Here is a 12,097-nt window from a genome sequence, read left to right as displayed (position 1 = left end):
AAAAAAAAAAAAAAAAAAAAAAAAAAACAATTTGGAGCGGCAGTATGTTCATATAGTCCGAGTTTCAAAAGAGTTGCGTGAAAAAGCGGAGCATCGAGATGAGCACGAGCGTCGCCGCGAGCGTGTCACCGCAACACAATGAGGGGAAGAAAAAGCAAAAGGGTGTCTCGGCCCGAGCGGCAGACGGCGCTCAAGGAAAGGCCGCCCGGGTTCATTTCCAGTTCGTTAATGGCCGCGCGTGCGTCTCTGGCGCGCGGCCGCACAAAAGACGCAAAGAGCGGCCGCGCCCGCGGGACTCGCGCTGTCGCTGGCGATGCGGCCAATTTTTTTTTTTTTTGTCTTTCTCAAAGATGAAGAAGAGATGAAGAAGAGGAAGAAGACCCTGGCAGACAATCGGGCACCCCCCCTCGCCGCCTCTTCACCCCCACGTGCACGCGTCCACACAATTTGCCGCCTTTGTGGCTTTTGTCCCGTGCGGGAGAAAAGACAGCAAAAGTGAAATTTCCACAATCAGATCCTCATCTGCTTTTTTTTTTTCTTCCGCCGTGGCCCGTGCCCAGGGTGGGGGGGGCGATCCTGTCCAATTCCGATGTAGGTCACTTTGGTTTCTTAATGACCCTCAACATATTTTCAAGTTTTCTTTTTTTCTTCCCTATTTTAACATTTGTTTTCTTTGCGGGAAAATGTTAATATATTCGACAGCTTTATGATTTAAAAAAAAAAAAAAAAAAACGTTCCTATGCAATGTTTTTCTCAATGAAAAATCAGCAAAATACAATCATGAGAAATGATACATAAATGGGATCTCCCATTCAAAAAAAATCCCTCAGAGAATTTATTTTGAAGATTTGTTTTTTAAACTAATTTGAAAATCCTCCCCATCCACTGAAAAAAAAAATCTATCGTACAACCAAATGAAGCCACAGACATTTTTTCTTATGAAATATTACATACTTTTCAAATGATGATTTTCTTCTGAACACGAACCAATTCCAAAACAAAAATAATCTTTCATTAAAATATGCTTCAAAAAAAAAAAACAGATTTCTTTCAGACTCGTTTCTTTAAATATTTTTTTAACAAAAGCAAATCAAATAATAAAAAGCCTACTTAGAGATCGAGTATTACATATTGTAAGTTGTTCAATCATAACTTTTTTTTTTCAACGCAATTGGGAATTCTGATTGAGGATTTATTTCTATTACCTCAGAGGCAACATTTGCTCGGACTTTTTTTTTTTTTTTGAGGGAGCACATTTATTTTATTTATATCTTTTGTATACAATTGATATACAGTAATCCCTCATTTATCGCGGTTAATGGGGACCAAAACCACCCGCGATAAACGAAAATCCGCGAAGTAGCGACCAATTAACATAAACAGGTTAAAAAAAAAAAAACTGCAAAACAGCGAGTCACATAGAGCAACATATACAGAACTGTACTCCATGTATATAAAAAAAATAAATATATATACATAAAGGTTGTGGCTGCCACGTCACAAATAATAAGTTCAATAACACATTCGATTCGAACATGGTACGTTTTGCCATAAATCTTAAAAGGTTTTGAATGACTTGGCACCACAATATAATCAAAATGATTTTTTTAAATCGCTATCTGCCCCCATTTTATGCCTCCAATGTAGTTTTTTTTCATCTTAATTATTTCTAAACTGATCAAAGTTCCCCAGTGTGGGACAAATCAAGGTTATCTTATCTTATCTTATTTCTCTGAAAGAGCCAAACTTACAAAATAAAAAGTGGAAGTAAAATACAAAAACAAATGCAATATGCGGGGGAAAAAAAAAAGTATTTTGCGCCACTGGCACACCTTTGGATGTGACCGCAATACTTTGGTGCTCCTCGTGTTTCCGTGTAAATTTGGAGCTTCTGTGGGCACATTTTCATTCAATTCCGATTCATCTCCTCCGTGATGAAATGGCGTCCCCCCCCCGACCCCTCGCCCCCACCCCCACTGTTGCGCTGCACGACGCGAGGCAAGCAATAAGATGGCGGCGCATCAGTGCGTGAAAGACACAAAAAAACAAAACAAATAAAACAAACCAAAAAGACAGCCCAAGTGGCACGTCCACAATTGGCGTCTTTTTCCTGGGCCGCGCCTCCCTTTGCGATTCCGATGTAGGTCACTTAACATGGTCGGCGATTGTGAAGATTTGACAAAGCAAGAGACCAAAGACATATGGATCGGAGCCGATGATCAACAAAGCGGCGGCGCGAGGGGGCCCCGCTATTGATTGATGGCGCTGATGCCTGTCAAGTGCAACTTTCAGCTATTATCCGGCCGCCGCGCGTGTGCGCGTGTTAGGGCCGAGGGGGAGAGGGGGGAGTTGTTTTGGGCCGGGGGTTCCCGGCCCAGATGGCGACTTTTTGGTCCACATTGTCTTCGGCTTTCCGCACACGTCGCGGCGGCGGCGTTCGGAGGCGCCCAAGAACAATTAAAGTGGGACGGACGCAACTCCAGGCTACGCCAAGGTCAAAGTCGTATGAAGTTATTGATTAGCGGCCGACGGCTTATTATTGCCTGCGCCGAGCTCAAGGCGACGCGCGCCGGGAGGCGGGAATCCGGCCCACGCCTTGACTGGGAGAGACCATCCTATCTTTTTTTTTTTTTGCTCTCCCGACGCTAAGGCTGAGAAAATGGCCGTGCTTTTTGAAACATAGAATAAAACGTTGGAGGGGCTTTACTGGGGCTACACCCATTTTGGGGCAGGGCCATCCCGCGGCTGCCGAGATCATTTTGTCCGCCGAATGAGGTTCGCCCAATAGCGTGACTGCCGCTGCCATTTTCAACTTTCTGGCACCATGTCAGGGAAAAAAATATTTCAAAATAATTGACAAATAAGTACCAATCAGCAAATGCCGGATGACAAACCGATGGGAGTTCACGGCATGTGGATTGCTGGAACATTTTGGCAGCAGTTTGAATCAGGCAAATTTGTGTGAGTTTTCTTTTACTGAGGAATAATACCGTATTTTCCACACTAAAAGGCGCACTGGATGATGAGGCGCGCCTTCAATGAATGGCCTATTTTGTCATGTTTTTTTTTTTTCATACATTGGGCACATCGCATTATAAGACGCAATCTACAATGCATCCACTAGATGGAGCTACGCTCATGGTAACGCCAACAGAACGATCAGATGTCAGTAAAACGTATTTAATAAAGCAACAACACAGTTCACTTAACCGAAGGAGTTCTCTGAGCGGGGAGAGCCATTTTGGGGGGGGGGGGTCGAAATATTACCCTAATGACCATACACAAGGCGCATTTTAAGGCACTCTGTGAGCTTTTAAGAAAATGGAAGGCTTTTAGGTGCGTCTTTTAGTGCAGAAAATACGGTAATGAAGAATGGGGAAAAAAATCCGTTCTTTTACATTTTTTCTCATGTTTTAAAGTGCACGGAAGGGATCAAACTATTCAAAAAATGTACAGCAGATGCTCTGTTGATCCCCCATGATCAAGTGGAGTTCACTGAAGAAAAAAAATAGCGTTAATGTCAATTGTTGATCTGAAAATGAACTAAAATCAGAAATTAGATTTTTGTTGGTTCAAAAGCAGTCCGCTTTTCTTTTCAGACCGTCTCCATCAGACAAACACGAAAGGTGTCACAAAGACGCCGCGTGTGGAAGTGTGACGGTTGAGTCTCGCGCGGTGGCGGCGGCGGCCTCTCCATCTCCGCGGCGTGTGCCGGTCGTCACGGCGACGGTCACATCCATGTGACAAGCGGCGGCGGAGGCTGATGGCAGCTTATCGACGTGCGACCTTTCACTTTCAGGTGCGGCGGCGCGAGAGACGATCGGGCCGGCGGAGCGCGGCGAGGCGCAAACGGCCGGCCGCGCCGAGACAGAGATGAGGACGGACAGGTCGCCGGGCCGATATCGGACGCCGTTCTCTGAGCGACGGAGTTTGGCGGGAGAAAGTTTGCGCGGCGCGAGGACGCAGCTGGCGGATGTCATTGGGAGGGGAGGGGGGGGGGCACACGGCAGGTCGCGTCTGAAGCTTTGACAGCCGACGTCAAGACCGCAAGCGCGAAGACACGTGACGTTTGCTTGACGGCATCATCGTAAACGCTAAGCTACATTTGCGGCAGAAATTCCGGGTGGAAGGACTAATCCGCGATCACATTCATCAATTAGTTTTTTGTTCGTCAATGAATCATTTTCTGACAACCCTTTTGCCATTTCGTAAGACTGCTCGCAGTTTTACACTTGCGACTAATGAGGCTAAACTCATCAATGTGTGCCAAGATTTACTACTCAAGGTCAAAAGGTCGCTTGGCTTCGTTTCCAGTCTCAAGAGAGTCCCGGGCGCCCCCTGTTGGGTTTTGTGTGAACAGCAGCTGATTGCGCAACTTCTTTGTACACTCAAGTGACAATCAACTATTCTCACAAGTTAATTGAAAGATTGCTTTTTACGCCACGTGCAACCTTGGAGAAGGTCAGAGTTGAACCTCAGTAGAGTACCAAATCAGAAATTCATTGGAAAAGTGAACAAAGGCGATGCGGGAAAGGAAGAAAAAATAAAAGGACTCTTGATGTTGTTCGGTTTGTGCGACGCTGACGATTTGTATGCCGAAAGTGGAAAACGGCTTCATGACAAGACAGACAAAAGGAGGCGGGTCACCCGTGTCGGGTGTGTACACGCGTGCCAACTCATTAGCTTGAGCGATGCGGGTCCGCGCACGTGCGCACGCAACTCAAGTGTATTTTGTGAGCACTTGAAAACAACCAGCGCTGTCTACAAAGTGTTGTGCATGGAGCAAAAATCATTCATTCAACAACAAACAATAAAACGAGGATAGCGACGACAGTAGAAAGCCCCAAAACGGTCAAACGAAAAAAAACAAAAAAAATTTAAATCCCAAACTGCCAAATCTCAAAAAGTTTTGTTTTGCGACTATTGACGCGAGCGAGCCCTTTGGAATTTGGCCGAGTTGTGACCTGGCAGTGAGGCGACTTCGGCATTCAGAATCGTGACATTAAAAGCGACCAAAACAGAGTCGACTCTCGTCACTTTTTCTGCTCTTTAGTAAGCAGCGGTCGAACATGAGTTTTGCTTTCACCAAAAACACCGATTTCTGAGCCCCCTCCCCCACCAAAAAAAAAAAAAAAGTTTGACATACAGTATTGTATATTGTTAGAATTCATGTCATGTTTTGTTTTTTTTGTGGAGTCGATCAGCGCTGAGAAAGGAGGAGCGGCTGCACTTACTGATGGGCGATGCCGGCTTGTTCCCGGCGGGGCCGCAGTTTTTGGCGTGGTTGCCGTGGGGGGGCGGAGCGGGCTTGTAGGACTGCCCGGTGGCCCGGTACATGGCCTGCACCCAAAGCGCGCGGTCCTGCTCGTCCTCGCAGGCAAACACCACCAGGTCGCCCTCGCGCACCGCGTTGAAGAACACGCGGCCGCCCTGCAGGCCTGCGCCGCCACAAAAATCAATCCATAAATCAATAGGAAGAAGAACACACCTTTGAGTTTTGCGGTTTGGCGACCTGGCTGCGGGTGGCAGTAGTCCACCGTGTAGCCTTCCAGCTGCATGAGCTCCTGCGGTTCGGGCTTCTTCTCGCGGTAGCTGCACATGGCGAACGTGTACTGGCTCACCTGCGCACACGACATTCAAAATTGCAGGCTGACTCGTCGGGAGCGGTCGGCGCCGGCCACGACAGAACACGCGCGCACTCCAAGCCGTTCTTACCTGAACCAGAACAAAGTACCTCCTTTTCCAGCGCTTCCACACGCGATGTCCCAGCGCGTACAAATAGCTGAAGGCAAAGCAAAGCGAGGCAAGTTTTATTCCCGCGGCGCCTATTCGGACACGACGTGCTTCACGTCGTCACTAAAGAGTCATTAGGAGTGAATGAGTTCACCCCAATGACGTTTTTAAACGTCTTTTTAGACTTGGTCTCGAATTGGCTGGTATTGAATGAGTGAGGAGGCCAAACACGACATGCAACGGCAAACAAATTGGAACGGCGTGGTAAGACACGGAAGAACTGAAGCCATTTGAAAGCAACGCGGAGAATTCAAAAGACACACGGAAGTTGCATGACTTCACCGTCGTCATATTTGAGAAATCAGTCACATAAACTGCGGCAAATGTCGTGCCCGGCAACCTTTCTGACACGGACTTCAATTTGCCTATTTTGACTTTTAGTTTGTTGAGTTAAGTCCACCCTCATAGTCGAATAAACATAAATGCTGTTTTAAAAAAATACATTTCTAATCAATTGAGAAAGCTCAATGATGAGGTACAGTCGTTGATATCAAGCTGGAAGACTTGGTCAAATGGTGAAAAAAAACAGTCGTGTTTTAATCTTAAAAAAAAAAACGTTGAGAAGGGTCATTGAAAACATTAAAATTGTTATGTTCATAAAATTCTGTGACTTTGCTTGCATTGATTTATTTTAACACAATGCAACATTTCAAACACATTTGAACTAAAAAAAAAAAAACAATAGTTGTACAATTGTAACACAAAAAAAACCCTTGTATAGTTTTTGATAAAAATATTTTTTGTAAAAGTCAATGAGCATTTTTTAAAAAAAAATTAAATAAATAGGATTTCCCCCCCACAAACAAAAACAATCTACATAGTCAAAATTTTACTACGTACCCCCCCCCCCGAGAAAGTCTTGTATTTTTCACGCATTTCCGATCACAACAAGCTGTCGGTGTTAATGTATTGCATCAAAATGAATCTGGACGTGCGGAACGGGTCTTTGGCAAAAGTCGAAGCTGTCAGCGTGAACGCAAGCGGGAGACAAAAATCAATCAGGCGGTAAAAAAAAAAAAAAAAAAAAGAAAAAAAATGGAAAAAGAAAGCAAGCAAGCGAAGAAAAGGCTGCAGTCAAGGCCGGAGCGCAAAGCGGGTCAACACGTGTCAACTCTTCAGCCACTCCACACAAATCATTTCGGCGCAAAGCGGCCCCAGCCGACACCCCTTTTATCCTTATTGCGGCTCGGTTCGCTCAAAGAAAAATAGTCATCCTAATCATATGAACACAGTTAAATATGTGGCGGATGATGCGGCATGATTTGGAAATGAAAACAAATCAAACTGAACAAAATGTGTAGAAGTATTCGGTATAAATTTACAGAGGCTTAAATTCCTCCTCCCACTTTAAAATAAATAAATAAATATAATTTATGAATCAAATATCTTGGAACAAAAGGACATTTTCAAACTGTAGCTAATTTCCATTTTGTGTCGCACATTGTTTTTTTTTTTTGTGTGTTCTGACTGCAAACTGGAAATGGTCAAGAAATTAGTGGAAGTCATCACTCAGCGCTATTAAATCCGGAGTTTTCACCAAAATGAAAGGATTCAACGATCCTTTCATTTTTTTTTTTTTTTTTTGCTCTTTTGCTTTTCAAGTCAACATTTATTCATCACCATGTGATGCCAGTATTGCCAGTCGGGTTTAGATTTTGATAAATCCAGCCGTCGTATTGTCGTGGCAACGCACATGTGTGCGTGTGTGAGTTCTGCCTTTTCTATCGTATCGCCAAGATGAGAACGTGACCAATCTATTTGACTTGACTCAAAAAGAAAAGTAAAGGACGGCAGACAGGTGAATGACTGCTTGACGTGAAGCGAAACGACAAAAAAAAAAACTGCGCAACGGTGTCAATTACGTCTGGAAATATCGACAAATGAAAAAAAAAAAGCGAGTGGAAGCGAGCTTATTGCAATTGCATCCATCTGCAAATTTGCCATTTGAGTTCATCAAGTAGCCACCTGGGAAGCACTCGGGTATCAACTTGGAGTTGTCATGGCAACAGAAGACGTTCAAGGCCTTGGAGGAGCACAGTCAAGTAGGTACGAGCGCGTACGCGGGCTTTTCACATTTCAAAACAATGTCTTGCTGCCATCTTGCGGTCAATACGTTGTACAGCCAAGTTTGGAGAGCCTTTTTTTAAATGTGTGTATATATTTCGGTTTTTGTTAACATACATTTTTGTCATTTCATTTAAGTCCAGTGTAAAAAGTTTTATTTGTACCTCATGATGAGTACAAAAAATATTCCAGTTATGCTTTTGATTTTAAAAAAGAAAACATCTGGTCAACACCTTTTTTTTTTTTTTTTAAATACAGTATTTCATTTTAGGGTGTATTTTAATATAATAATATTTCAATAAAATTAATCGTTTTTATTTTAAAATAAACAAGTAATGATTTGTAGTAGCTCACGAAATCTCCATTTCATAAAAATCCGTTTAAAATAAATATTTACTTTGATATGTTGCCACTGAAGGTATTTACGTTTTGAATTGATTGACACTTAAGTATCTGATAATATTTCAAATTTTTTTTTCTGGAAAAAGATTTTTTTTTTTTTAGTTTCTTACAAAAAAAGACTTCCTCGAGACGTGTTTAAGTTTTAATATATTTTAACATCTTTCAATGAATACAATTTTTGTAATTTTTTACAACATAAAAATGTTAATGAGGTATCCTGATACCTCATTGTAGTACTTTGTTTAATTAATTGAATATTTAAGGGGTTGTGAGGGGCTAAAATAGGTCGACGTAATCATCACCAAAATGCCGAATTAATCGGTGCAAATCTGTATAAATTAATACAGTTAATTAACAGATTTAAAATATGAATGTGTGTGTGTGTGTGTGTGTACTTCGATATATTTTAGTTTGCTTTGCTTTTTTTTTTTTACAGAAGAGCCGCCTTGTGCCACTTCCCTCGTTCGCCAGCAGAGGGAGATGTCTGCACACTCAACTTCAAAGTGGTGAACGCATGTTCGCTTCGACTTCATCTGAGTGATCTGCGGCTCTGTTCGTGTGCTTGGTGCTCCCGTTTTGGTTGGCAAACGCACTCAGCACTTAAATGTTTGATGGTCAACAACGTCTGTGAACCGACAACCGGATGAGGATAACGTCACAATTGATAGTCTGCACCCCGACAAATTATTCTTGTGATTCTCCTCTTTTTGTTGACAGTCATCAATTCACCTTCCACATTTCTCAAGAGATTCAAACGCCCAAATATTTACATGTGGAGCATTCAGGGAAACCTGAAGAAGAAAAAAAAAACAGTTTTTACAGCACTTTCAAAAAGTGTGAAAAAATGAATGAGAATGAGACGTTCAACAAAAAAAGTTCCTCATCTTTCAAAGTCCAACTTCAAACTGTTCTCTTCATTTAGGAAATCTTGGGAAATATTAATCAAGTCCACATGCACACACACGCACAAACACCAGCACAGCTTTTGAGTAGAGGATAACAATTAGGAGGCGAATCTCTGCTCGTGGCGTCGAGTATGAGGGAGAAAAATGCCGTCACGTCGGAAGTCGGATAGGTTTGGGGACCTGACACTCGAACAGCGTATGGATGTAGCGGTAGGCAGGACAGGAAAAAGTGTTTGTGCCGATTGTGAGAAAAGACAAACGCGCGTAAAAAAACTCGAGCTATGAGGCGTGTCATTGGCCGGTTTCTTGGTTAGCATATCTGTCAATCAATTCTTACTTTGCGATCAAAAGCAGTTTGTCATTTTTGTTTTTGTTGCTTTATAGTTTGTGGCATTCATTTGTCTAAATTGGAGCACGCAACCTTGAGACCGAATGGGAGTGAGGGGTCGTTTGCCAACTCACCCGCTGTGCTTCATGTTGGGCGGCTTGTCCATACGCACGGCCAGTTTGATCTTCAGCTCGGCGTCCTGGCTGTTCTTCGGCACCAGCATGCGGTGGAAGTCGGCCTGCTTGGGCCCGTTGGTGGTGGGGTTCAGGACCACCTGAAAGGGGGCCCCCACCCGCAAGCGCGTTAGATTCGACGGGTCGCCGACCGGAAAAAGTCTCAGTCAGAGCTCGAAGGGGACTCACTCGGCCCAGCTCCTTGTCTTCCAGGGCCAGAACGCCGGTGTTCTCCATGAAGAGTTTGACTTTGACGGAAGGCAGCGGGTGCGTTGTGCAGAAGTCGCCCTGCGTGGCCCACCTCAAAAACACCAAAGACCAAACACTACAAGACGGCCGCACTGGATCAATCCCGCGCGCGCGATGTCGGCAGAACCACTTGAATGTGACACAGACGAGAACGAAACCTTGAGGGTGGAGCATCTGCGCTGTTATAATTGGGGCATTCTGGGAACACACGGTGTTGCTGGCTGTGCCGGAAGCCAGTCGGGGCATGAAAGGGCGACCTCGTTACCGCAAGGACCCCCCACCAACCACACGGCAGCTGGGAGACCACCATTTGAAAAGCGGAAATAAATCGCTGTTACAGTGTGTGCGTGTGTGTGGTGGTGGTGGTCGGGGGACTTGTTTCCAGCACAGAATTTCAGAGTCCCAGACGGGCAATCGATTGTAACGTGTGCTAAAAATGTCAATACGTTGCTGGGAAATACTCTAGTGTGGGCTCAAAATAGAAAATTATAATGACAAATATCGATGTATCAAGTACATCCGGAATACTAGTTTGGTACAATGTGTGCATAAAAGGCAAATGACAAATATGAATCCGATTCCCAGTCAGTGAAGTAAGCAAATGGAGCGCACCTTAACTCACTTGCAGGACAGGGCGTATGGTTGTTTCTCACAAAGGGTGCGCTCCATTTGCTTACCCTGACAAGCAAGCTGCTGATGCGAGTGACTTTCAAGCTGTTCCAAAGTAGTTTCTGGATTTTTTTTTTCCTCCATGTCTTGTCTGGGGCTCCGTACAAGCGCGTTCACTCATTTTGCATAAACAAAAAGGGAAGCGGTGGAAGTAAAGACTTTCACGCTCGACATTGTCCGCCCAACTTTGGGCGTAACAAGCAGCGCAGTTGACGGGTGAGCGAGCATGCGCCGAGCTGGGAGGATAAAGGGACTGACTGGGGTCTGGAGGCTTCGGCCTGGTCCGTCTGCAGCTTCTCGCCTCCTTCCACTTCCATGGTGCAGTACACGATCCTGTTGGGAGCCACCGACTTCAGCCCCTGAACCTCCACGACCAGCACCTGAACACACCGCACGCACGCTCAACACTTTGCAGCCCGACGAGCTTCTCCAGACGACTGCTTGGACTTTTGTCGAGTAAGTTAAATATGTGGTCGCAGTCGGACAAAGTTTGAGGACCGATTTGTTTTTAAATGCCCCGGAAGGGGCCAAAATGACGCCTGGCAATGACTTTTGATGCAGTGGCCGCTGCAAAACAAAATGGCGGAGTTTCGGTGCCTTTGCAAGCATGGGTTCTTGAAACAATTTTTTTTTTTTTTTTGTGGATCCACTCATGAAAGATGCGCTAACCAAATTTCATGTTGTCAAACAATTCCTGGCAAATCGGATGCGTCAAATGATTTGGCCAAGACATCGCCGTTTGACCGCCGCTCACCTCCAGCGTGAAGGACAGCGAGACGTCCGACTTGGACAAGACGTCCACTTCGTCGCCGAGGTCCAGGAAGGAGTTGTTGAGCGAGGAGCGCTTGAGCTTCTGCTTGAAGTCGGCTCCTCCTTTGGACACGGGGAGGCTCTCCAAGTTGGCCATCAACAGGTTGATGGACGAGCGTAGCTCGTCGGCGTAGAGGGCATCCATGTCGGGCGACACGAACTTCGGGCATCTCCTCTCCTGTGGGACAAGCGACGTCGTCAGAGGGGGATTTTTTTGGGTTTTCCAGTTCAGTGAGCCACGACGGGCCGCAGCTCTGACGGAGGAGGAGCAACCCCCCCAGGACGTCTGCAAACCTCTGCCGGAGGCAATAAGTACGCCCACGCCTGCCTTGAGCTAGTTTCTGTAGTCGGGCATGAGACTGCCCAGCTCATGGGGCACCCGAACCCTTTGGCCCCTCCCACAGGTGATGAGCCCATGGGAAGGGGGCTGGGGGGGACCCACGTTGCCTTTTCGGGCGAGGCCGGCTCCAAAGGGGGACCCGCGTCCAAGCAAGGGGAAAACGCATTCCAGTGTTAGCACTCGTCCGAAGCCGTCGCGGACACTTGGGGCAGGGACCAGATTGCTTCTCACCGTGACGATTCTTTCCACCAGCTTCAATCGCCCGTCCAGCTCTCGGCGAATCTGCGCCGCCTGCTCGTCCATGTTGTCCAGCTGGAAGGAGAAAAGAAAACGGCAGAGCAATTATAAAGCCATAAGAGAGCAA

The 12,097-nt window shown here is 45.4% G+C and overlaps 1 protein-coding gene across 1 annotated transcript in view; it reads right to left on the bottom strand.

Annotated features, from left to right (window-relative positions):
* cadps2 (Ca++-dependent secretion activator 2) overlaps positions 1-12,097 on the bottom strand; it is a 55,933-nt gene that overhangs the window by 33,164 nt on the left and 10,672 nt on the right. Inside the window, exons 4-11 of the mRNA XM_019881766.1 lie at positions 11,965-12,057; positions 11,338-11,571; positions 10,842-10,963; positions 9,855-9,966; positions 9,627-9,766; positions 5,716-5,782; positions 5,513-5,621; positions 5,235-5,438 (exon numbers count right to left, since the gene is read on the bottom strand). Coding sequence (XP_019737325.1) covers positions 5,235-5,438; positions 5,513-5,621; positions 5,716-5,782; positions 9,627-9,766; positions 9,855-9,966; positions 10,842-10,963; positions 11,338-11,571; positions 11,965-12,057 — 1,081 coding nt within the window. The remainder of the gene's footprint in view (positions 1-5,234; positions 5,439-5,512; positions 5,622-5,715; positions 5,783-9,626; positions 9,767-9,854; positions 9,967-10,841; positions 10,964-11,337; positions 11,572-11,964; positions 12,058-12,097) is intronic.

The sequence above is a fragment of the Hippocampus comes genome, unplaced genomic scaffold, assembly GCF_001891065.2.
Source record: "Hippocampus comes isolate QL1 unplaced genomic scaffold, H_comes_QL1_v1.1 scaffold299, whole genome shotgun sequence".
In the NCBI taxonomy this organism is placed as follows: domain Eukaryota; kingdom Metazoa; phylum Chordata; class Actinopteri; order Syngnathiformes; family Syngnathidae; genus Hippocampus; species Hippocampus comes.
This window is presented reverse-complemented; position numbering and strand designations above follow the sequence as displayed.